Genomic DNA, 25474 nt, shown 5'->3' with positions numbered 1-25474 from the left:
CTCCAAGACTTTAATTCCTGCCAGGAAGCGAAGCAGGAGGTTGGCTGGGACTAGAGACGGGTTACTTTGTTATCCTCAGAGTCCTAGAATAACAAAAATATTTCCTCCCCATCTAAATATTGTTGGTCTAGGAAAAATAATGTTTAGTTACAAGCTGAACTTTTGATCATCACCCCATAATTGGGAAGTGTCCCAATCTATATATATCCAAGGCTTGACTACCTTCTCATCAAATTCCAGTTTCACAAATATCTAGGCAGCAAATAGCAAAGTAAACCCATTTATCTAAGATGAGAGCAAACTGTATCATAAAATTTATGCAGATGATAGTATAATAGTCAATAGAGTGAGTTATGTCATTGGAAATGAGATATCTTAGGGCAACCAAGGTCTTTTTTTTGTTGTTGCAAGGCAAGCAGGGTAAGTGGCTTGCCCAAGGCCACACAGCTAGGTAATTATTAAGTGTCCGAGGCTGGATTTGAACTCAGGTACTTCTGACTCCAGGGTCAGTGTTCTATTCACTGTGCCACCTAGCTGCCCCCCACCACGTCTTTCTTATCTGTACTTTTACCCAAGGAGAAATTTCCAAAAAGTCTCTTGCATGGCAAGTTGAAGATAGGGATGTGATTGAAGAGATAGCTCCCTACATGTTGACTTCTTCTCTTTTTTCAGGAACCTGAACAGAGTATAGAATCTCATATCTTTCTCAAATCTGAAAGCTAGAAGATTAGAATCTCTCCTCCCAAGACAAATTCATGAATACATATCAAATCTATATGTGCAACAGGTAACACAAAATTATGTAATAAAATGTCGAACTTAAAGAAAAACTGAGTACAAATCCTCCCTTAAACACATTCTAGTTGTGTGACCTTAGGATATTTTCAGCCTCAGTTTCCGTAACTGTAAAATGAAGATAAGAGCACCTAATTCCCAGACCTTGGGAGCTTTGATTCTGCTCCTGAATCTGGCATGGAGCTTTGAATAATTAGTCCACCAGTTACAAGAATATTAAGCTATTGGGCTTTTAGCTTTGGGTTTCACTAAGGACCCCAGTTTAAGGATATGATAACCCAGAAAGTGAGTAGAAATGGGTACTCAGGATTGTGAAGGGCTTTGATAATGAACAGACTTCACATTGTAAATGTTTTTCCGTTGTTCTTGAAGAGGACATCAGGGAGGTGATGTCATAATAAATAAGAGAATTGGATTTGAATGAGGGGGTGCTGTGCAAAGTCACCAGTCTCACTTTCTCCGCTGGGTCCAGTGGTCAGATAGGAATCAGGACAACTGAAGCTGACCCTCAGGTAAGGATTAACTGAAGGAAGTGGATATTTAGCCTGGGGAAGAGAAGCAAAGGGAGTTCAATTTTAACAGTTTTCATGTATCTGAAAGACTGTCACATTTATAGACTTTGAGGGCAGAGTAAGGGACCATGGGAAGGTGTTTCCAAAATTGCAATTTTAGGTTTGATAAATTGAGGGCATGCTTCCTAAAAATGAATTGTTCCAAATTTTAATGGCTTTTCTGATTGCCCTCATTGAAGATCTTCAAAACGCGATGGATGAGAGAAAGAATTGTGGACTTTGAACAAAGACCAAAGACTATTACTGTCAAATTAGGGGAAAAAATGTTATATTCAGTAATTTTACTATCTCATACTTTATTTTTCCTCCCTAAGGATATGATTTCTCTCTCATCACACTCAATTTGGATCAATGTATAACATGGAAACAGTGTAAAGACTGGCAAATTGCCTTCTGTGGGGGTGGGGGAGGAAGTAAGATTAGGAGGAAAAATGTAAAACTCAAAATCTTTTTTAAAAAAACGAGATGGATGACTTATTTATAGAATGCTGCCAGGGTCTCCGTCTTATCTCTATTTCTGATGAAAAATTGGCTTATCAGCCTCTGATTGGGGCTTGTAAATCTGCCCCCTCTGCCGGTGGCCTGGGCAAGTCTGCCCCAGTTGGCTCCTCTGTCCACAGAAATGACCGCCGGTGCCCGCCTCCCTAAGAGCCTCGGCCCGGCGCGAGGACCAGGCTCACGTGCGGGCCTGGCCCGGCCGGAAGCGGAAGTGGCCCCCGCCCGGCACGGCCCGTGGCTTGCGCCAGGACACTTAGGTCCCGATACGCCCTCTAGGGGGCCGCGCCGCGGGGCCGGCTCCTGGAGGCTGCGCGCGCAGCCCCGGACCTTCCCGTTCGGGCGGATTGGCGGCCCAGCCGGGGTGCGCGCGCAGCCCTCGAGCCTCGCCCGGAAGTGTCCGCGGCAGGTGGGGGGCGGGTGCTGCCCGGGAGTGGCGGCTCCAGACCGGAACACGTGTAGCCGCCCGCCGGAAGCGGGGCCTGCGAGACTCCGCCCCGCCCTCGCCCCCGGACCCGCGGGCCTTGGCCGCCCGCATCCGTTGCTTAGCAACCAGGCCTTCCCCGAGCCCCGGATCGTGGCGCTGCCCTCGGCATGCCCGCCGGCGTGTCCTGGCCCTCCTACCTGAAGATGATGGCGGCCAGCGTGGCGGCCATGCTGGCCGGGGCCGAAGCGGTGCACCGCTACTACAGGCCCGACCTGGTGAGTCCGGCGGGCAGCGTGCCAGCCGGGGGCCGGCGCCACCAGGCCTTCCCTGGCCCTTAGCCCGTGCCCTCTGTAGGGGCCTCCTTCCCCCACCCGGATTCACCGTCATGTTGGGTTTTTTTTTTGCAAAGCATTGGGATTTAGTGACTTGGATGGGCGATTATTAAGTGTCTGAGGCCGGAAGGTCTCCAGCCACTTGTGTACATTTTTTAAATTTTGTTTTGCCGCGTAATGGGGAAAAAGTGACTTGCTGCCACCTCCCTACAAACATGAAAGTGAAGCCCGGTGGAGGAAAGGGGCCCCCTCAGTTATAAGTGTCTGAGGGCATATTTGAACTCAGGTCCTCCCGACTCCGGGGCTGGTGCTCTTGTGCCACCTAGCCGCCCCTACTTTCATGGGACAGCTGCCCCATGAATGAGGCTGCCCGGCCCCCGCTGATGCCACTCTTCATCTCTCTTTGATTCCTTTTCAGACCATCCCTGAAGTCCCCCCAAAACGGGGCGAGCTTCGAACCGAGCTGCTGGGGCTGAAAGCCAGACAGGAGCAGGACCGGACGGCTGGGCAGCGGTGATCCCCGCCGGACACCCGCACGCTTGTCTTTAGGGACAGTCGTCTTGCTTTTCGACACGCTTCTCCGTGATAGTTAATAAACTCGGCTGTGATTTCTAAATTATATAAATCATAAGGTCAACAAATTCTGCTGTGGGGACTTTCACTCCATCTTTGTGTAGACCAGGACAGTCATCTCTTGTCCTGACTCCCTTGGGCTTCTCCTTGATGCTTAATGAACTCAGCTGTGATTTCTAAATTACATAAATCATAAATGTGACAACTCCTGCTATAGTGACTTTCACCCTATATACCGAAACAGTCGTCTTTTTGTCCTGATGCACAGGGCTTCTCCAGGATCTTTAATAAACTCGGCTGTGATTTGTAAATTATGTAAATCATAAATGTAATAAATCCTGCTATAGTGACTTTCACTCTGTATACCGGAACAGTCATCTTTTTGTCTTGATGCACTGGGCTTCTCCAGGATTGTGAATAAACTCGGCTGTGATTTGTAAATTATATAAATCATAAGATTAACAAATCCTGCTGTAGTGACTTTCACTCCATTTTTGTACATATGGGGACCGTAGTCATCTTGCTTGTCCTATCACTTGCGTTCTCCAGGATCATTAAACTTAGCTGTAATTTGTAAATTACTTAAATCTTTCAAATTCTGTTCACTCTGAATTGTATATAATGGAACAGTCATCTTTTTGTCCTGATGCACTGGGCTTCTCCATGATCTTTAATAAACATGGTTGTGATTTGTAAATTATATAGATCATAAAATTAATAAACAGCTGAAGTGACTTAGATGACCTGAGTATTGTTTGAATGACCTGTCCTCAGTCTTTGGAATGTAGTTTGGGAACTAATTTGGTTGGTTATGATGTAAATTTTGGAATTAGTAGTTGGCTTTGTGAAATGGCCTTTTTTTGATTATTGACTTAAACATTTCAATATAGAAAGACTAAAAAGAGGAATTTGTATGGCAGTCTCGATTTCTTTATCTCTAAAATGGAGATTAGAGTAATATTTACTTTACATGGTTATTGTATTGAGGTAATATGAAAGCATTTGATAAATTATTTTAATTCAGCAGTATAGTCATGATCTCAATAATGTGCAGATTTGCAACCCATCATCCAACAATATCTCCTCTGGTTCTTTTATTGTGCTTGTTTTTGGACAGATTCCCTGTAGAAAATGTATATGGGGGCAATTAGGTGGATAGAGCACTGGCCCCTGGAGTCAGGAGGACCTGAGTTCAAATATGCCCTCAGACACTTATTAACTGAGGGGGCCTCTTTCCTCCACCAGGCTTCACTTTAATGTTTGTAGGGAAGTGACAGTAAGTCATTTATTTCCCCATTACCTGGCAAAACAAAATTTAAAAAATGTATACAAGTGGCTGGAGACCTTCTGGCTCTTTCAATATTTCCTCAATAATGGTGCATTGCCCATGTATGTTGCTACTCCTAATCCTTGAATCAGCCTGGAAAAATAGATCTAAATAGGTTGTCAGAAATTTGTATTTTTATCTCATTAGCAATGGGAAGATAGTAAAGTTTCTAGAGCAAAGCAGTGATGGGGTTAGACCTAGGTTTTAGGAAGATTACTTTGGCAGTTAATGAAGGATGGATGTCTGGGGAGACAATGGATACAGAAGACCAGGAGGAGGCTGTTTTCATAGTCTTGGTGAGAGATGAAAGTTCTTTTGTGAGGAGACAGCAAAAGATGGCTGGCAAGGAGATAAAACTCAACAGGCATTTGCAACTGATTAGATCATGGGGGATAAGAGTGAAAAGTTGAGAATGAAAATTTGAGAAACTGAAATTGGGGGAATGCATGCCAAATGAAATGCTTTCTTTTATTTTTTTCTGTTTCCTATTTTTCTTAGAACTTAAAAGTGTTTTTAAAAATTTTTAATTCTTGACAGACAAGTTTATGTTAACTCTTGTTACCAAGGTAGGGACTGATCGCCATTCTCTGGTCCAGACTTGACCAGTGCCAAGAGAGACAAAGATTTGATTCTTTTTTTTTTAAGCTTTTTGCAAGACCATGAGGTTAAGTGACTTTCCCAAGGTCACACAGCTAGGTAATTAGTAAGTGTCTGAGGCCCCATTTGAACTCAGAACCTCCTGCCTCCAGGACTGGTGTTCTATTCACTGTGCCACCTAGCTGCCCCAAAAGTAGGATTTTCAAAGCTCTCCCAACCAAGGATTCAGGCCAATTCTGAAGGAAGAGGTTGGGGAGCTCCAGATTGATAAGATAAGTAGGTTAAAAATCAAAGTGGGCTACTCACATCAGGACAGTGGCTACACAACATATTGGCATTCACCTCAAGCCCCTGTGGTAATTATAGAAATCAGACAAAGAGAGGAGGAGTTATAGAGTATGTTGTTGTGGATTGGCTGCTATTTTTTGGATTTACTCTGCTCATCTCTGGGCTTAGGTCCCAGACACCTGGGTGCCCTATCAGTTCTGTTTTGGCTAGAATCCTGGATCATTGTTGTCATGCCCCAGTCATGTTTTCTTTTGGATTACATTAATCTTGGTTTACATTATTTATAGCTTTCATTGATAGGAGCTCCATAATTATTATGACTTTCATTGATAGAAATGTGCCAGGTAACCCACATTATTCATGATCTTTACTGCTAGAGACTTTTGCTAGGAAACCCACGTCATGACTTTCACAGCTTAAGGGGTCCACATAATTGTGGTTTTCACCTATTTACATTGACATGTCTTGAGGATGGGGACAAGAATGAAAAGAGGGCTCAAAACTATGGCCAGATGCCATGGAAAGAGTGATGAAGACAGAATATCTACAGTATTATGTTTCAACCCTAGCTCTGACAGTTACTATGGGACCTTGTAATTCTCTGGATCTCAGTTTCCCTATTTGTAAAGTGAAGGGCTGACCTTGAAGGATGTTTCTGACTTTAGGACCATAGTTCTAGCTAAGATATTAGCAGATTTAGCTATCTGAGGACCTTGGGATATTTAGCAGGAAAGTTATGGGTAGTTAGGGGAGTTGTCTTCAAGTATTTCAAAGGGTTATCCTGTGAAAAAGGGTGATGAAACAGTGGTCCCCTCCAGAGGGCTGCATTAAATAGAGAATAGAGAAGAAAATTTTGGCTCAAGATTAGAATTAACTTATTGAAATAGAAAGTTGCCCCAAATGGAATGACCTACCTGAGTTTCTTGTCACTAGCAATAATATGAGCACAAAATGACTATTGCTTGGAGATCTTGTACAGCATGAAGATGCTTCAGGTAGAGATAGAGAGGGAAGATCATAGAATTGGAGCAGGAGCCTTAGAAGCCTTAGAGATCAGCCCCTTTATTTGAACAGATGAGGAAACTGAGGGTTATAGAGTAGAATTTTCCCAATACCTAAGGGAAATCTTTGAACTCAGGTCCTTGAACTCAAGCTCTGAGGCTCTTTCTATTCTTCTAGGTTGTCTCCCCATTCTATTTAAGGTTCCTTATAATTTGGATTCATGATTTGCTTAGGAATGCAACTGAGACCTATTGATACGTAAAATATTGGGAGAGATGGAACCAAGATGGCAAAGGTGAGGACTCACCCAAGTTCACTCTGACCCCTCCAAATACCTTTAAATAATGACTCCAACCAAATTCTAGAGTGACAGAACCCACAAAAAGATTTTCCAGTCCAAGATACTTAGAATGTTGGGACTAATTTAGAAGGTAACAAACCTCAGCTAGTAGTCACTGAAGTGTTTTTTTTCTTCCAGTCTATCTCTGACCCCTTTTTGTAAGAGAGCTTTTTTCTACTTGGAAGGGGAAATTCCAGCCGACCCTTCTTATCAAGCTGGAGATAGTTTGAGTAGAGGCCCAGGAGCAGATGGACCTTCTAAACATCCTTTGAACTCAATCCAACCAAGGGGGAGAGGGTTTATTGTAAAGTTGATCATAGTGGGAGAATTTTTTGTTTTCTAGGACAGCTGCTCTTAGGGAACATCTTTCCTGCTGGAGGGGGCTTGGGGTGGAGAAAAACGGGGGGCAGTGGGATAGATCTATTTTGATAGATGAAACTACTTTGGCTCCAGCCATGGATTCTTGAAGTGGTAAAAGCCCATGGGAGTTTTTATAGTGCAGGTGATATAGTATGTAATCAAAAGACCAAGGGTCTTCTGCCTCTGACATTTGTTGCCTGTGTGATTGTGGACAAGTCCCTCAGTTTCCCTCTCAGTTAAAGGAAGGAGTTGAACCAGACCGCCTCTGAGGTATCTGTTAGCTCTAGATCTAGGAACCAGTAAGTCACATTATGTCTCTGGGTCTCATCTGTAAAATGGTGATAATAATAGCACCCACCTCTAGGTTTGATGTGAGGATCAAATGAGTAAATATTGAAAAAGAACTTAATGCATTGCCTGGAATAAAGCAGATGTTAAATAAATGATGTCACTGTGGCTATTTTATTATGATTGCTGCTTTTTATTATTTAAATTTTATATCATATATAATACTTTCTATAAATTAATATTACACATTAATAATTAAAATTCATCATAAATCATATAAATCATCATTTATACAAATATATTTCATAGACATCATAATTAAAATTATAGACAAATATGTTTCTGTATATTTATATTTATCATATATTTTATTATATAATTATAAATATTCCTATTCATATCAATATTTAGAATTATTTATTTTACACAATTTATATAATACTTCCTCCACACATCTGGACCAACAAAAGATTCATCCCAGTTGGTCAAAGCACAATACAGGTATGGGGTCTCACAACTCAGTTTCATTCAGTAAGCCCTTATTAGGTCTCAATTGTGCCAAGGGGTGAAGATATAGTGATGAAGCAAAAAAATAACCCCTCAAGGAGCTTCCATTCTAACAGAGGCGATAACATGGGCACAAATAGGTAGCTGTGGATGGACATCAGATACAGGCAGTTGACTACGGAGCTAGAAAGTCTGATGTTAGATGTCATCTAGTTCAACCCTTTCATTTTTACAAATGAGGGATGTGAGATCTAGGGAGGTTAAGTGATTTGTTTGGGGTCATACACTTAAAGGAATTCAAACTCTGGTTTTTACAGAAGTCAATCCTGTACCTGGGGCAGCTTGGTGAGGTCATAGTGCATAAAGAACCAGGCCTGGAGTCAGGAAGATGCAACAATCTGGGTTCAAATCGGGTTTTGAGACACCTACTAGTTTGTGTGACCCTAGCCCAGTCACTTAGCCCTGTTTGCCTCAGTTTCCTCATCTGTAAAATGACCTGGAGAAGGAAATGGAAGTATCTTTGCCAAGATAACCCCCAGTGGGTTTAGGAAGAGTCGGATGCAACTTAAAAACAACAAAAATCCAGTCCATGGGAAATAACCCTGGAAAGGAAGGGACTATCAACTGGAGAGAGGGGTGGTTTATGATGGTGCTAAGTGGGGGTCAGGAAAGGTCTCTTGTAGAAGGTGGGACTTGTGGGGCAGCTAGGTGGTGCAGTGGATAGAGCACTGGCCCTGGAGTCAGGAGGACCTGAGTTCAAATCCTGCCTCATAGACACTTAATTACCTAGCTGTGTGGCCTTGGGCAAGCCACTTAACCCCATTGCCTTGAAAAACCTAAAAACAAACAAACAAAATTTAAGAAATTTTAAAAAAGGTAGAACTTGAGCTGCAAATGACCATCAATATTGTAATTTGACTACCAAATTTCAGCAATACTTATTAAGTACCTACTATATTTGATGCCAAGAAAAATGTTGTTAAAAAGTTGACTTGGCTGCTTAGGGAAGGGGTGGATTTTCTCTCTCTCACTTTTGGGGGGGAGGGTTGTCTCAAAGTATTTATTGATCTAGTTTTTCAGTTTTATTGATGTATTTTGCTCTTATATTACAAAACATTTAGCATTTACTCCCAAGAGGTCTCTTGTAACAAGTAAAACTATAAATTAGCATTAATAATACAGCAACCTTATCTGAAAGTGCATGTAATACTTCTCAAATATAGCTATTAAAACAATGAACAGAAATCTATATAATTTCCTCCTATCTCTCACTTGGCACCTTAAATTCATCACTTGGATTTTGTGGTTAATCATCAGCTGTCTGAAGTTAGGAATGGTCATTATGGAGGCCATTCTTTTTAGCTTTTAGTGTTTAGTATCATTGTCAATTGTGTTTCTGGGTCTGTTCACTGCATTCATCAGGTTATATATGTTCTGAAAATTGTTTATATTTGATGTTACAAAATCTTCTGCCTCTCCTGCCTTTACTCTGCATTAGTCTTTTGGGGCCTTTATGAAATCAGCCATTTCATTTTTTAATGGCCTTCTACCTCATTCTTCTGGTCACTTACTTTTTTTTGTTTTGTTTTTGCAAGGCAATGGGGTTAAGTGACTTGTCCAAGCCCACACAACTAGGGAATTAGTATCTGAGGCCAAATTTGAACTCGGGTTCTCCTGACTCCGGGGCCAGCGCTCTATTCACTGTAACACCTAGCCGCCCCTGGCCACATACTTTTAACCATTATTCAATGTTTCCAACGTTTTATGATTGCTGTATTTTTATACATCTAGAACTATTTCTTATTTAGTCTCTTAGGGAATAGGCTTATTAGTTGTCAGCAGGGTCAAAGGAAAATGACTGTTTAATACCGTTTTGTGTATGATTTTAAAATGCTTGCCAGAAGCATGACTACTCATACCCATTCATGGATCCATCATCAGCTTACCAATGTGCCTTCTTTCCTACAGCCCATCCAAAACTGTTTTTCTTATCATTTTGGCCACTTTGATGGCTGTGATAGAATCTTAAAAATTTCCATTTCTCTAACATATAGTGATTTTGAATATTTTTCATGCTTTAAATAGCATGGGTTTTTCCCTTGAGAATTGCCATTTTTTTAATTCTGAAGACCATTTATCAAAGGGGAAGACTTTTTTTTTAACAATATGAAATCAGTTCCTTTATCTTGGAAATGAAACCTTTTATCAGAAGAATCAGGGGCAAAAATTTTTTTCCCCAGTTGATTTCCCTTTGAACTTTCTATAGATCTATTTTTTCCATTTCTATTTGTTTATGATTTGGCTTTTAATGTTACATACTCCTTTGAAGCTTGTCTTTTTTTAAGGTGTTGGTCTAAATCTTTTCCCATAATGCTGTTGAATTTTCTTCACTTTTTGTCAAACTGGTTTATCAAATACTAAAAGTACTAGATAAATTATTAAGCTAAGGCTATCTATATCCAGTGTAGTTGCAGATTCTGAACGCTGAGCAAAGCATACTATGGCCCACTTTTTTTTTTTAGTTTTTGCAAGGCAATGGGGTAAAGTGGCTTGCCCAAGGCCACACAGCTAGGTAATTGCCTTTGACCGAATCTGAACTCAGGTCCTCCTGACTCCAGGACCACTGCACCACCTAGCCACCCTTATGTTCACTCTTTAAAACCTTTTTCTTTCTCTCGTTCCCCCCCCCCTTAGTTCTACTACTTCTACAGTATGATTAATATGTAAATATGTTGAAAACTATCTTTGCATGTTATTAGAACTGATTATAAAAATCTAAGGCTAAAGTTTATGTGTGGTTACATCTGATGTTTTTGCCTACCCAGATTTTTTTCCCTGAGAAATTACCAGGCCAAATTCAAAGTGTGCCTCAGTCAGTGGAATGCCTTTATACTAATTTCAAACTCATTCTAAGGAAAGGCATCTTTGGCTATCTTTTAAAGGATCCTTGGTTCCTCTGTTCCAGCTCAAGCTGTTTCTTGCCCCTCCTTCCAAATTAAAGTCAGCTGAATTGTTGCTTTTTTTTTTGCAAGGAAAAGGGGTTGACTTGCTCAAGGTCATACAGCTAGGTAATTATTGTGTCTAAAGGCTGGATTTGAATTCAGGTCCTCCTGACTCCAGGGCCAGTGCTCTACCCACTGTGCCTCCTAGCTGTCCCTGCTTTCAGGTTTTCTTATATCAACATTTTCTTAAAAATGAAAAGAATTCCCTTAAATTTAAATGCCTTTATAAAGTGGGTAGACAACAAAACCACATGATATTTGGGAATTTTTTTTAATTTTTGTACACATGACAAGATTTTACACCAAATAGTTAAATAGTACAAATTTACATTCATGAGGAATGTTAAAAAAAATTTTCAACTAAAAAAAATCCCAAAAACAAAAACAAACAAAAACCGGCTTCTTCCTGGGACCCACAATTCTGACATTTTTACAGTGAAGGGGGTAAAAAAAAACAAAGCAAAAAAAAAAACACACAAAAAAATATTCCAAGCCTCCCCAAACAGAACAATTTATAAATTCACATTTTCTCTCTACACTGGATACAGTGGATTCCAATGGTGAGAGTTACAATTCATCTTTTCCGCTTGGAGATTTCTATAAAGACAAAACAGGCAAAAGGTAAGTAAATGTCAGGTAACTACATGAACAATAGCTTTCCAATGTTATAGAACATGACTTATTTTTGCATATATGTGTGATATATATATATGGTGTCTTGCCATGTTGGCTAGAATCACACTGGAGTCATTTAACAATATCAATTTCTTTCTCCTTGGGGTAAGGGTTTATCAACATTAAATATATTTAAGAAAAATTTGGCAGCTATAAAATGACACTGTAGCTTCTACTGAACCCTACCACCTCTCACCCTGACTAGAACCACTACTATCATCTCCCTAGTCCAAGACCTCACTAGAGACCTCTTCGTGGGCTCTCTTCCACTTTCTGCAGTGGATATTGGAGCACATCCCCTCCAGTCACTGCACTGGTCCAGGCCCCCACTCAGTCCTTTTCTATCTCCAGTTCTATGTCTACTGCCCCTCCTACCTCCTCCCATCTGGAGTACATTCCCTCTGAGCATCTCTGGTCATTCTTCAGTCTCAGACCAAGAGTCACCTCCCCAACCATATCCCCCTCCCATATACAGTGTGGGTAGGTCTCAGCCCAGGGGCACCCTCAGGTTCAAGGTCTTAAATTGAACAGGCAGTCGAGCGCCACAGCCCAGGACTGAACAGGACTAATAGCACAAATTCTCTCTGTACGTACTTTCTTTGTTTCTTCCTCTTCCTCTGCATCTATGTCAACTTCTTCTTCATCTTCTGGTTTTGAATCTTCTGATGTGTCTTCTGTCGTATCATCTTCCAGGTCATCTTCAGGATCTTCTTCCACCTTGGGTATAAATTTAATGTAAGTAATATACCTTCCAGCTTCAGTGTGCTGGGCCTGCATGAAGGTAGGCTGAATTTAAATCCAGCTGTGTGATTCTAGTCAAGTCACTTCACTCGCTTGCCAGTTCCCTCCTCTGTAAAGTGGGGATACTACATAGTGCCTCCCTGTCCCATGTTGTAGAGATCAAATGAGATTCTCAGGTAAAGCACTGAGCCTCATAACTGTCATGTCATTGTTACCATTACTATGATTAAACACAATGAATGGCAGAGGGGGCAGAGGAACAGGAGAGAGCCTCAGGGCCTTTCAGTTTCTGAAGAATCAGAACTGCAGGAAACAGAGGAGGAAGAACTAGAGCGGGGGAAGCCTTTTGATTCATGATCTGAGCCTGTGTGACCAAGCTCACACTCTTTTGATGGCAGGAGCAAAGGGGGGCAACTGCACTCACCCTGACCTTCTAGACATTCAGGTGCTCTCAAACTGGGGCCCATGAAAAAGGGTTTTTAAAAAAACATTTTGCAAAATACATTCCTTTGCAATACTATATATTTTGTGCACTAGAGTGACATTGCCTGGAAGCTTTAAAAAAAACTTAAGTCCTTGGAAGCATCATTTAAAAAAAAAAACCATCTCATGAATTTCTGCTTCTAAAAAAATGAAAATCTTTAATAAGCTGATCAGTGAGCTGGGGTAAAAAGTCTTTTGAAAATGGAGCTCACACTCCAGGGGGGAAGTTGGAACCATGGCATTCGTAAAAAGTGGATTTGGTAGGTTCCCCTGGCACCACGTGGACTGTATCTTACTGACTTGAAATACAAAAGCACAGGAGGGATGTGGCATCTCCTGACCTTAAGAAATAGCCAGGGAGGGTAGAGGAAAAGTCTTCTGATCTCCATTAAAAAGGCTATGTGATGCCTCCATTCTCCTTTTTGACAAGAATCGCCTCCATACAAAACATTTATTCCAAATCTTGGTATCCAGGGGGCAACTAGATGGTGCAGTGCATAGAGCACTGGCCCTGCAATCAGGAGGATCTGAGTTCAAATCTGACCTCAGACACTTAATTACCTAGCTTGTGTGACCTTGGACAAGTCATTTAACCCCAGTGCCTTGCAACCCCCCCCCAAAATCCCCCAAAAAAGTAAAACAAATCTTGGCATCCAGTACCATCAAAAATCCCAGTGTACCAAAGAAGAAAAGCTGAAATTGTTAATTAATAGAAACGGAAGAGAGAAAAGGACAAACCTTTGCATCTGGATCGATGTTCAAACTTAAACGAAGCATCCTTTCAATCCTGTCACCATATTCTTTGGTATTTGGTAGAAGGTATCCTGACCTTAGTGTTGCTGTTTCAAACAGGACCACAGCAAGGTCTAAAACGGTTTTGTCATCTTCATCTTCCTGATTGGGAAAGAGACAAATTTTATCACCATTAATAAGAAACCCTTATGAGTGAAGCTGAAGACTGAGGAGAGAAGGCCCCAGCAGCTCTTGCTGTCTCACCTTGACCCGTCGGAGCATGTCCTTGATCAGTGGATGTCGAGGGTTAATTTCAAGAGTTTTCTTCTGACTGGCGTAATAACTGTCAAAAGATAAAGGGAACAAATATACAAAGCTCAAATTTCATCCAGGGCTCGAAAAAATCCTGCATTTTTCTTTTACTACTTCCCCAGGTCAAGCTACCTCTAGAAAGGAGGAATTTGTACCCTATTGCCTTAGTAGGGGCAAACATGGGCAAGATGATAAGATGATGACTCATGTAAAAAAAAAAATCAAATCTGATTTCTAAGGTTTGTAGAACTTAGGGTATCGAGGGGTGGGAATGGGGGAGGAAAGGTGGCTTATACCTAAGCTGCCAATCATCTCATGAAGTGCCCAGCCCAGCAGCAGGGGTCCCTAGGAGCCCCCGGAAAGGGCCTGCCCTGCAATTTGCCAAGCCCCAGAACCTCTGTGCTTACTTTGCAGAAATATCCATGCCTGTCTGGTAAGCCTGAGCTTTCATGATCCTTTCCATGTTGCCAGACCAGCCGTACTGGCTGGCCACAAGAGCACAGGGAGACTCCGTCAGGCGCTGGGAAATCACAGCCTTTTCAATCTTAAGGAAAAAAAGGAAGCAAACGTGAGTCAGTCTCAAAGGGGACGACATATTTATTGTATTGCTTGTTTGTAATCAGTCTGGGCTACAAGGGGATCTCATGATGAGCCAAATACTAGTTATTGAAATTTGTCACTGGCAAGCTTCATTAATTCTACATCAGGCAATAAGACCTGGGTTTGAGGGTGGATTCTAATGGTGTGAGCTCAGGTGACATCACGAAGCCTCTCTGGGCTCAGGCAAATCGAGAGCCATTGCTAGTATGGGAGCTGCCTATTCTGGGCAAGGCACCAGGGATACACAATTTCTGCATGAAGGAAAAGGACCAGGTGATTGTGGAAGATGTCACATAGAGAGGAAAGCTCTGGAAACATTTTAGGAGTGGGAGAATATCAAGAACTTTAGAACTAAACAGAGAGGGAAAGGAGAGGAGGCAGCTTACTCAAACTATTCGAAGATGGCAGATCTGAGTTCTGAAGAGCCATCTAAGGAGGGGTAAGGGAAGAGCAGCACCCCTGGGCCCCAGATGGCCTATGCAGACCCACAATGAGTTAGTTTCAAGGGGTTACCTTGTCCTTCAGAGCCTTGTCCTTCATCCACTCCAGCAGGGGCTCATACTCCTTTTCCACAGCGGCTCGGCTTTCCTTCGTTTTCTCACTTTCATCAAACTTTACTCCTTCCTTGGCCACATTCTGGAACCTCTTTCCATCAAACTCTGGAAGTGCCTGGATACAGTACTCATCAACGGGCTCGGTCAGATAGATCACCTCGTAGCCTTTCTTCAGAAGTCTCTCGACAAATGGGGAAGATTCTGCCTGCAAAGTCAATAGACTTCATAGATGAGAGATTGTGCTGACAGTTCCTTTATATTGTGAAATAGCTAACTAAAAAAAAAATGACAAATATATTACATGTTAATATCAATAATACTTTTTCTGGGACAAGCTACATTTTTCAAAATAAACAAAAATAAGAAGAATGGGATTTGTTTTATATATTTTTGCATATCTTTGTTGTCTGATTTAACAAAAGACAGATTCTTATCAAAGCTTGTGCATTCAATCTGAAGTGATTTTTTTGGGGGGGTTGATATATATATATAATATATATATATATATATGAAGAAAATCTGACACTATATAGTAGAAGAGGGGGGAGCACTTTAACAGGGAAATAGCATTGAAGATCATGAAAACAGCCTTTTGACTTCAGGGATTTCTAAGAATTCACAGCCCAATTTGAGAACTGTTGTTTTCTAGTTCAAATTGTATTGCTCCCTGACCCCCAATAAATAGTGATACAATCTATCCTGAGCCTCAATTCTCTAACCCCATGCTTACCTCCTTTCGGCTAGATCCTGCCATGAAGTAAATTTTATCCTGTTTCTCCTTCATCCTTTCCACATATTGATCCAGACTGGTAAGGTCACTTTCATGATGAGAAGACTGGAACCGAAGCAGTTTAGCCAGACGAGTCCGGTTGGAATGGTCTTCGATCACACCGAGTTTGATGTTGGTGCCGAATTCTTTCCAGAAAGTTTTGTTATATTTCTCTTCAGCAATCTTCTTGATCATATCAAGGGTTTTACGGACCAGTTTCTTTCTAATAACCTAGAAAATTAAAGGTGTAACAGACAGGTTAGTAGGGATGATAAGATTTTCATTTAAATGAGATTCTAGGCAAGAAACAGATCTTAGCAAGTTAACAAAGCACAGGTCAATCTTTGGCTTGTCACACGTGGTCTCTGTGACTGGACCTCCTTTTCTTAGAATCATGCTTTTAAATTCATGGAATAAAAAACCTTTAGAACCCTGAATTTGTTAGGAACAGACCCTACACTAAGCCCCAACCTGCAGTCCTTCAGTTAAGACCCCTCTGCTTTGGAGGGTCTCAGCATGAACAGGAACTTCTTTCTACTCTGCTGCTTCTGCTTAGGGTTTCCTTCTGTTACCCCACCCCCCAGAGGTACCTCTAGGTTAGACCCTTTAACATTCTGTATGGGCCCCAAGACTCCATCATTAACTGTTGTGCTTTCTAATTCTGTGGCTTAGGAACACTGTGGACGACCAAGTTTGTGGACAGCCCAAATGTGGTTATTTGGCCTTAGTCTCAGTATTGGAGAACATGGAAATATGTGCCTTGAGAAGTCAGGGCCAACAGAGGAGAGATGTTACTTGCCCAGGGATCCCAGTGATCCTAGACACTTGCTGGCCCTACTTTTAAGGCCAATCCTCACATTAATGCTCTTTTCCTAACCACAGATCATGTTTGTCAAAATTTCACCAGGAATTCTTTAGCATTCTAAAGGAAAACCCTCTAAAAAAAATCCAAGGGGGAAACTGATCTAAAAAATGAATTAAAAAACTCAGTTAAAACTTTCTCCTTTACCCAAACTTATTTGGAAAATGAGATCGTACAGTGTCATAAGTCACAATGGGGGGCAGCTAGGTGGCGTAGTGGATAGAGCACTGGCCCTGGAGTCAGGAGTACCTGAGTTCAAATCCGGTCTCAGACACTTAATAATTACCTAGCTGTGTGGCCTTGGGCAAGCCACTTAACCCCATTTGCCTTGCAAAAACAAAAAAAAAGTCACAATGGTCCCTCAAGCACAAACGAAGGCCTCAGATTAAAAAACTTGAGCTCAGGGATTTGATGCATGTTTGGATGAAAGACTCAGGAAAGCTTCAAATGCTCACCTTAAGTAATTTATGTTGCTGAAGAGTTTCACGGGACACATTCAGAGGAAGGTCATCAGAATCCACCTAAATAAACAAGTTGATCAGTGATCATGCTAGACGACACAAGCCAATAACTAAAAACATCATCAGGACAATGCAGAAAAAGATCTTCATATACTTACAACACCCTTAATAAAATTAAGGTACTTTGGCATCATATCATGGAAATCATCTGTGATGAAGACTCTGCGTACATATAGCTACAAGAGACCCAAAATAAAAGTATAATCAGAAAATTATATTTCATATAGAATTTTTAACTTGAAGACAACATAAAACAAACTAAAAAAAAGCAAGTCAAACCTTAATATAGTCACTCTTCTTTGATCCATATTCATCAAATAATCCACGTGGAGCAGAAGTGGGAACAAACAGTATTGACTTAAATGTCACTTCTCCTTCAGCAGTAAAGTGGATAAAAGTCATGGGATCATCACTTTCCTGTGGAAAGAGATTACTTGACTGTTTCAATATACTCAAGGAAACAACATGAAAGCTAAATCTTTTCCCATAGGGAAGAGATATTGACTTCTGGTGAGCCACTGAGAGGCTAAGTATCATTTCTGAGTTCAGAAATGAAAACAAATGTAAATTTGCTCCTTCTGTGAACAGTTTAAGTCTTTTGCTTTAGTTCATTAAACTGTTCCACTCCTTTTGTAAACATGGGGGAATTATACAGATGAATTCTAGCTAGATAGAAGAGGGAAAAGAAAAAAGAAACATGGAAAGCTGTGAAAGTATGAAGAAATGGAAGGAAAAGGTCAAGGTAAAGTATGGGGGGGCGGTAAGGGGACAGGGAGTGTGGTTGATGAGGGAGAAGACCAACCGAATGGGACAGGAAGGAGACAAAAATGAGTTCCAAGGATGGAATTAAAAGCCTGAGTTTTGAATAATCACTAAGATCTTTCCCCTTAATTTATTTTGATTAAATAATCTACTAATAATTACTATGATAGGAATTATGGAAGGTATTTTAAGTCTAGATCCTATGAGAATAATTGAAACGAGTACTACAAAATTGGCTCAAGTCAAGTTAGAAACCAACCGGTGAAAAATCCAATAGTGTATATCAGCAGATGAAACTCATTACACAGGTTGTTTAGATAGTCCAGAAAAATAAAGCTTATTCCCCAGTCAGTTATACCCAGTAACTAAAAATTTCAGAGCTATGAATGACATACAAAATGACCCTTCCTCCTGTCTTCCAATCCAAACTATACATTTAGACAAGTTTACCTTTGAAAATGATTTGTAGAATGCTTTGTATTCATCTTCTTCTACTTCTTTTGATGGTCTCTGCCATATCGGTTTGATGTCATTCATTAGCTCCCAATCCCAAACGGTTTTCTCAACCTAAATTTGTAGATGTGATTGTTAGAAATACCTCCTTATGTCCTTACACACATATACATTCATGAGCCATATAAGCCCAGATTAATTCCCTTAAATTATCAAACATGTTTCTTCACCTTTAAAATGGAGATTACTTGGCACTTACACCTCCCAGGGTTGTTTATAAAAAAAGCTTTCCTCAGTTACAACTCACAAAGGTGTGATTGGGCTAATGATTGTTGTTTTAACTATGGTCATATGTAACATCCTCCAGGCTCTAAAATGACAAACTCTTCCACCTGAATAACCCTGACAAAGTCAGGGGAGAAGCATCAACTGGACCTCAAGTGCCTGGAAGCACAGCAAGAGCAAGGTTATTGTCTTGGGCCTGGAAGGCTTCCTAAACCCAAACCCACGTGTGGGTTCCTACTTCTCTGCTACTAGTCTCACATGAGTTCCTAAGAGGCCAGCCCTACCTTTTTAGTCTTGGGTTTCTTCTCCTCCTCATCTTCCACTGCAGCTTCTTCATCTCCTTCTTCTTTTTCCTTAGCTGCTTCTTCTTCTTCAATGGGTTCTTCTACGGTTTCTGTCTGCAGAGACCCAAACAGGGTTTTCTAAACCATGTCATCAGAGGATGCCTATCTAAGATTCATTCTGGGGGCAACCATAGTACAAGTTACTCCATAACTCTGACACTCCTTATCCCTTTTTTTCAGTCAGAAGCAGTTAAGCCTCAGACTAATTTTAAAATATATTTGTAGTTAGAAGAGAATCAAATCTAGGCTTATCTATCTGTGAGATCTAGATCAGAACCACCTTGAAAAGCAAAAATGCCAAATCCCTTCACAGTACAGAGCACAGAGCATTCAATGTAAGGTGGTTTGGAGGGGAGAAGGTTTGTTGTATGAATTCCAAAGCAAAAAGCACATTTACCTTGCTACTCCACAGGTATATAGGAAAGTTTATAAACTGTGAATATTTCTTGACAAGGTTTTTAATGGTATCCAGTTCAAGATAATCAGATGCTTCTTCCTTTAAAGCCAGACTTCAAGAGAGAAAGAAAAAGGTACATTTAGAAAAGACATAGCCTCATCTTTTTTTTTTAAGTGTCTTGTCCAAGGTCATACAGTTAGGTAATGATTAAGCATCTGAGGCCACATTTGAACTCAGGTCCTCCTGTCTCCAGGGCCGATGCTCTAGCCACTGTACCACCTAGCTGTCCCCCTGGCCTCATCTTTGAAAAGCATCCTAATAACAGTAATAAAGCAGCCCATATCACTACCCCATTGTAAAACTTACACAGCCCTATCTTCAGAACCCCATGAGGTAGGAAATTCAAGTCTGTAATGCCCAAACATCAGGAGTACAGACTATTATGAGCAGATACAGCATAATAGGAATTGTGATACTTACGTTATGGTGGTACCTCTTCCCAAAGTGTCTCCTCTTGGGTCAGCGATGACAGAAAATTCATTGGAGTCAGATTCCCAGATGTGTTGGGAATCATTATTATGTTTCGATGTAACAATAACCCTATCTGCTACAAGGAAGGCAGAATAGAAACCTACACCAAACTGGCCAATCAACTCTGAAGTTGACTGACCATCCCTCTGTGCCTCTGTCATTTTGTTTAAGAATTCACTTGTGCCAGACTTCGCTATGGTACCAAGGTTTTTAACTAATTCTTCCCTGGTCATGCCAACACCAGTGTCTGTAACATGCAGCAGGTTCTTCTCCTTATCACACTACAATCAAAAGAAGGACAAGATGTTGAAACCTTTAAGATGCTGAACACTCAAAGCAAATTGTACAACCTAACCCTGGGCTAGTACTCTCTACCATAGCCAGCTGAAATGAAGGTTTGGATCAAGGATAAAAATGCATTGCTATTTTAGAACAGTAAAAAATACTTCGAAATGAGCAAATGCTCTCCTTTTTTTTTAAAAAAGTCAAATACAATAGAATTTGATACACCACTAAGTCTATAGTTGATGTATTTAGAATTTAATTTGTGACTCAGGTATTTATTATACTTGAAGGTCCCCATCCATTAATGTTCACATTAACTTTCACTTTACATACACAAAAGTAGACAACATTATGCTCTCTCCCTGAGTGATGGCACAAACCCCAAGAGTCAATACGGGGAAAACCCAAATATATCAGGATGGGAGAAAAGACTGTAAATATTCTGTCACCTATTTTCTAGAAATTTCTTTTGATTTTAAGTATTAGTTGATCATAATTTCAAGCTTACCTTAATTTTTACAGTTAGTTCTTCATTTCCAGAAAGAGCATTTTCGTCAGTCAGTGAAATTAGCCTTATTTTATCTAAGGCATCAGAAGCATTTGAAATCAGTTCTCTCAAGAAAATCTATAACAATTTGAAAGAGAGGGCCCAGATAAAATACACATCAAACTTAAGACCCATTTGAGTTCTGTCCAAATATCCCAAAAAATCTAGTCAAATCTTATACCTAACTTCTTTTATGAGATCTCATTTGGTAAACTGGGTGATTTAATTTTCTTAATATCCAATTTGAGAAACCACAATCTACTCATCTCTCATTCAACTTTTTTTTCTGTGATAGGGTGAGTTTAAACATAATTGATCTTAGACTTATAATCACCGGTTCAAGATAACAAAATGATATTTTCTTGAGAAAAGGTAGGAAGGTTAGCACTGTTTAAACATCATTTTTACTACATTTGTGGACAGTTCTATGGAGATGTGGAAAAAAAAATCTATCTTGGCAGGAATTAAGAGCTATTGCCTTGCACATGTACTTTACATTAAGGGGCAAAGCACACAATTCTTACCTCCTTATTTTTGTACAAAGAATTGATTATAAGTTTCATCATTCTGTTCACTTCTGCTTGGAAAGCAAATTTCTCAGATTTTTCTCTAAGTTCTTTTATTTGGGATGCATTCAATCCATCCAATTGAATAGCTTCTTCTTCTCTATGGACAGAGAAAGAAATGTCATGCTCAATACAATAAGTGTTAGCAAATAAATACAAGGACCCCAGTGTTTAATATGATACTGGAAACACAATATTTGTGATCTGTTGACTCTTTCTTTTCACCCATAAATAAGGGTAAAATTGAAGTCTTTTCAACAAACATTTCTTTCACTCTATTATCATGTTGTACCAATAATGTTTACTAATCAATAGTTTGGGTAATTAATTTCAGCTTTAAAAACAATATTCCAACACAACTTTTCAACCTAAATAGGCTTTTAAGTTCTCTATGTTTCTACCCTGTGTTTTCTAATAAAAATACAACATATATATTTATTTTTTTTGCAAGGCAAATGGGGTTAAGTGGCTTGTCCAAGGCCACACAGCTAGGTAATTATTAAGTGCTTGAGGCCAAATTTGAACTCAGGTCCTCCTGACTCCAGGGTCGGTGCTCTATCCACTGGACAACCTAGCCGCCCCCCACATATATTTATTCTTGATATTCCCTTTTTAGTCCCATGGACATCACGTCTCTCCATTTGAGATTTACTTCTGATTTCAGGGGTCAGTTATACTTGGGACAAATTCTATTCTTACAAACCTGTTCCTCACCCTCATCTTCAGTTCTACTGGGAATCAAGAGGTAATCTTAACACAGGAAAATGAAATAAAATCTGACTTGTTTGTTGTGCCTTTGGTAGAGAACACTATCATTTCAATTTTTTTTCAGACATCTGACAAGATTTCATATGCCTTTTCCTTTTTGAGACCTGAGAACACAAACAACATCTGGCCCTTTTGTAGTAACTCATTGAGAGTTTCACATCACCACTAACCTCTGGACTACTTCATCATCTGTTCGAGAACCTTCTCTGCTTTTACCAAGATCCTCTTCCACTGTAGCATCCACATCCACTTGGTCGTCTGCTTTAACTGAGCCTAAGGGAAAAGGAGGTTCCTTGTGTGAGACAACAACCTTCCCAGTCACATGGGAGCAGATAATTAATAGGGGGCCCAGTGGTGCAGGAAGGGAAGGGGTGGAGCCCAGAAGCCTCGTGTACACGGGACTAAACCTCAAAGTCAGCTTCTGATTCAAGGTTGGGGCTGACTAAAGGGATGACCAGCTGCTCCGCCCCAGAAACAGATTCGTTAGTTTTCTACTTGGAAAGTCCTGGGTTCAAATGCCAGCCAGAATTCTTAGGCATGGCCTATCTCTTCTCTGGTCTTTTCCCTGCTGCCTAAACCAGACAGTTCCGCTGGCAGCACATACCTCAGAATTGATGAGACTCAAACAGACAACGCATAAATAAGGAGTTTGAATCCTTACTTTATGACCCTAATTGTGAACACCTCCCAGCAATGCAGAAAAATGGTTTTGGAGAGACTAAGCAGAGAGATCTGCTAAAAGGTCCTCAGGGGCCAGTCAGTCCCACCCAAGGACTCTGGGGGAGGAAGGGAATGTGTTTGAGAGGCCATTTAGTCCAACATCCTCCTTTTACAAGAAGCAGACTGAGTCCCAGGGAGAATAAAGTAATGTGATTACAGGTTTCCTCAACAAAAAGGATTCGAATCCCATTCCTTTGACTACAAAGCGAATGCATTTCTCTCTGGACTTCTTTTAGAGTAAGGAACTTCAACCCAGCTTGACCTCCAATACATAATCTCTGCAGGATCAGTCCCCTTTTAGAGAGGGGACTCCCAGGCTGGCCCTGCATCTATCACTCTGGAGCTGAGCATCATTATGACAAGACCTCCACTTATAATCATTATCCTCTACAAGAAGCCTCCACCAGGGCCTCCTTTGTTCTAGTGTTCTAATAGTATCACCAAAAGTTAGAACAGCATATTAAGATTAATGACAGTGTGCATCATGTTCACATAGCCGGCTCCCCTGACACTGGGAGCTCCTTGGAAGCAGGGACTGCTTTTTTCTCTTTCTAAGAATCCCCAGCACTTAGCCCAGGGCCTGCTACACACAGCGAGTCCTTAACACACACCAACTGACTTGATTTATGAATAAGAAACTGCAGCTGGGGATTGGGAGCAGAGAATGACAAGACTCGGATCCTTGTGGATCTGGACTCCAAGACCTGCCCCGAATTGCCACAAGATGCTGTGTCTTCACACATCCACTCTCTCCCTAGGATGCTTCTCTCCACGTGGTCCTTCCTGTTTTACAGAAGGGGAAATCAAGGGCCTCTAGGCTGCTCCCCTCTTCTCCCTGTGATTATTCAATTTTACATTAAAGGAAACTGAGGCTGCTCCCTTCTCCCTGGGGTCATTCTATTTTACATTAAAGGAGACTGAGGCTGGCCCCTTCTCCCTGGGGTCATTCTATTTTATATTAAAGGAGACTGAGGCTGCCCCCCTCTCCCTGTGGTCATTCTATTTTACATTAAAGGAAACTGAGGCTGCTCTCCTCTCCCTGGGGTCATTCTATTTTATATTAAAGGAAACTGAGGCTGCTCTCCTCTCCCTGGGGTCATCCTATTTTACATTGAGGGACACTGAGGCTGCTCCCCTCTCCATGGGGTCACCCTATTTTCCATTGAGGGACACTGAGGCTGCCCCCCCTCTCCCTGGGGTTACCCTATTTTCCATTGAGGGACACTGAGGCTGCCCCCCTCTCCCTGGGGTCATTCTATTTTACATTAAAGGAGACTGAGGCTGCTCCCCTCTCCCTGGGGTCATTCTATCTTACATTAAAGGAGACTGAGGCTGCTCCCCTCTCCCTGGGGTCATTCTACTTTACATTGAGGGACACTGAGGCTGCTCCCCTCTCCCTGGGGTCATTCTACTTTACACTGAGGGACACTGAGGCTGCCCCCCTCTCCCTGGGGTCACCCTATTTTCCACTGAGGGACACTGAGGCTGCCCCCTCTCCCTGGGGTCACCCTATTTTACACTGAGGGACACTGAGGCTGCCCCCTTCTTCATTCTACTTTACACTGAGGGACACTGAGGCTGCCCCCTCTCCCTGGGGTCATTCTACTTTACACTGAGGGACACTGAGGCTGCCCCCTCTCCCTGGGGTCACCCTATTTTACACTGAGGGACACTGAGGCTGCCCCCCTCTCCCTGGGGTCACCCTATTTTACACTGAGGGACACTGAGGCTGCCCCCTTCTCCCTGGGGTCATTCTACTTTACACTGAGGGACACTGAGGCTGCCCCCCTCTCCCTGGGGTCACCCTATTTTACACTGAGGGACACAGGCTGCCCCCCTCTCCCTGGGGTCACCCTATTTTCCACTGAGGGACACTGAGGCTGCTCCCCTCTCCCTGGGGTCACCCTATTTTACACTGAGGGACACTGAGGCTGCCCCCCTCTCCCTGGGGTCACCCTATTTTACACTGAGGGACACTGAGGCTGCCCCCCTCTCCCTGGGGTCACCCTATTTTACACTGAGGGACACTGAGGCTGCCCCCCTCTCCCTGGGGTCACCCTATTTTACACTGAGGGACACAGGCTGCCCCCCTCTCCCTGGGGTCACCCTATTTTCCACTGAGGGACACTGAGGCTGCTCCCCTCTCCCTGGGGTCACCCTATTTTACACTGAGGGACACTGAGGCTGCCCCCTCTCCCCGGGGTCACTCAGTTTTACACTAGGGACGCCGGGGCCCGGCCGCCCCTCCCCCTGCGGGCGCTGCGGTGTTCCGTGGCCGGGGGGTCCGCGGCCATGGGCGGCCCGGGCCGGGCAGACGAGGCGCGGCCCCGGGGCGGGTCCCGGCGGGCCGTCGGCGGAACCTTCCAGAAGGCCGCGGCCGCTCACTCACCGCAGGCCAGCAGCAGGACGCAGCACAGGCCCAGCAGCCACAGGGCCTTCATCGCGGCGGCGCGCGCTCAAGTCCGGCACGGCGCGTCAGGCTCCGGCTCGCAGCCTCGTCCGTCCGTCCGTCCGTCCGTCCGTCCGCCTCCCCCGGCGGGGCTCCGCTCCTCACACCCCGAGCTGCGGCGGCGGCGGCGGCGGCGCAGGGGCAGCGACAGCAGCGCGATCCGCCCACCACCCCCCGAGCCGGGCCGCTCGCTTTTCACCCCCCACTCCCTGC

The 25474-nt window shown here is 42.3% G+C and overlaps 2 protein-coding genes across 2 annotated transcripts; one reads left to right on the top strand and one right to left on the bottom strand.

Moving 5' to 3' along the window:
• Nucleotides 1–2277: 2277 nt before the first annotated feature.
• On the top strand, nucleotides 2278–3932 carry UQCC6 (ubiquinol-cytochrome c reductase complex assembly factor 6). Its single transcript, XM_074226731.1, has 2 exons — nucleotides 2278–2564; nucleotides 3040–3932. Exons 1-2 carry the CDS (start codon nucleotides 2457–2459, stop codon nucleotides 3136–3138), a joined length of 207 nt encoding a protein of 68 aa, XP_074082832.1. The 5' UTR covers nucleotides 2278–2456; the 3' UTR covers nucleotides 3139–3932.
• A 5043-nt stretch (nucleotides 3933–8975) lies between these two features.
• On the bottom strand, nucleotides 8976–25457 carry HSP90B1 (heat shock protein 90 beta family member 1). Its single transcript, XM_074226730.1, has 18 exons — nucleotides 25202–25457; nucleotides 22263–22365; nucleotides 21283–21424; nucleotides 20720–20836; nucleotides 19876–20207; nucleotides 19396–19507; nucleotides 18939–19052; nucleotides 18367–18483; nucleotides 17434–17571; nucleotides 17253–17330; nucleotides 17089–17154; nucleotides 15733–16002; nucleotides 14962–15207; nucleotides 14256–14392; nucleotides 13801–13879; nucleotides 13543–13698; nucleotides 12175–12297; nucleotides 8976–11502 (listed from the first exon to the last, which is right to left on the bottom strand). Exons 1-18 carry the CDS (start codon nucleotides 25251–25253, stop codon nucleotides 11473–11475), a joined length of 2412 nt encoding a protein of 803 aa, XP_074082831.1. The 5' UTR covers nucleotides 25254–25457; the 3' UTR covers nucleotides 8976–11472.
• Nucleotides 25458–25474: the final 17 nt, after the last annotated feature.

Source organism: Macrotis lagotis, chromosome 2, assembly GCF_037893015.1.
Source record: "Macrotis lagotis isolate mMagLag1 chromosome 2, bilby.v1.9.chrom.fasta, whole genome shotgun sequence".
Classification (NCBI taxonomy): domain Eukaryota; kingdom Metazoa; phylum Chordata; class Mammalia; order Peramelemorphia; family Peramelidae; genus Macrotis; species Macrotis lagotis.
The sequence above is the reverse complement of the archived record's forward strand: the minus strand, read 5'-3'. Positions and strand labels throughout refer to the sequence as shown.

What these genes read in the sequence shown, in the direction of transcription:
- UQCC6 (XM_074226731.1), top strand. Translation starts at nt 2,457, where the DNA reads ATGCCCGCCGGCGTGTCCTGGCCCTCCTACCTGAAGATGATGGCGGCC. An exon ending in GCTACTACAGGCCCGACCTG is followed by an intron (nt 2,565 to 3,039) that starts GTGAGTCCGGCG and finishes ATTCCTTTTCAG; the next exon opens with ACCATCCCTGAAGTCCCCCC.
- HSP90B1 (XM_074226730.1), bottom strand. Translation starts at nt 25,253, where the DNA reads ATGAAGGCCCTGTGGCTGCTGGGCCTGTGCTGCGTCCTGCTGCTGGCC. An exon ending in GGAAGAGGTACCACCATAAC is followed by an intron (nt 19,508 to 19,875) that starts GTAAGTATCACA and finishes TCTCTCTTGAAG; the next exon opens with TCTGGCTTTAAAGGAAGAAG. An exon ending in AGAAGAGTGACTATATTAAG is followed by an intron (nt 17,331 to 17,433) that starts GTTTGACTTGCT and finishes GGTCTCTTGTAG; the next exon opens with CTATATGTACGCAGAGTCTT.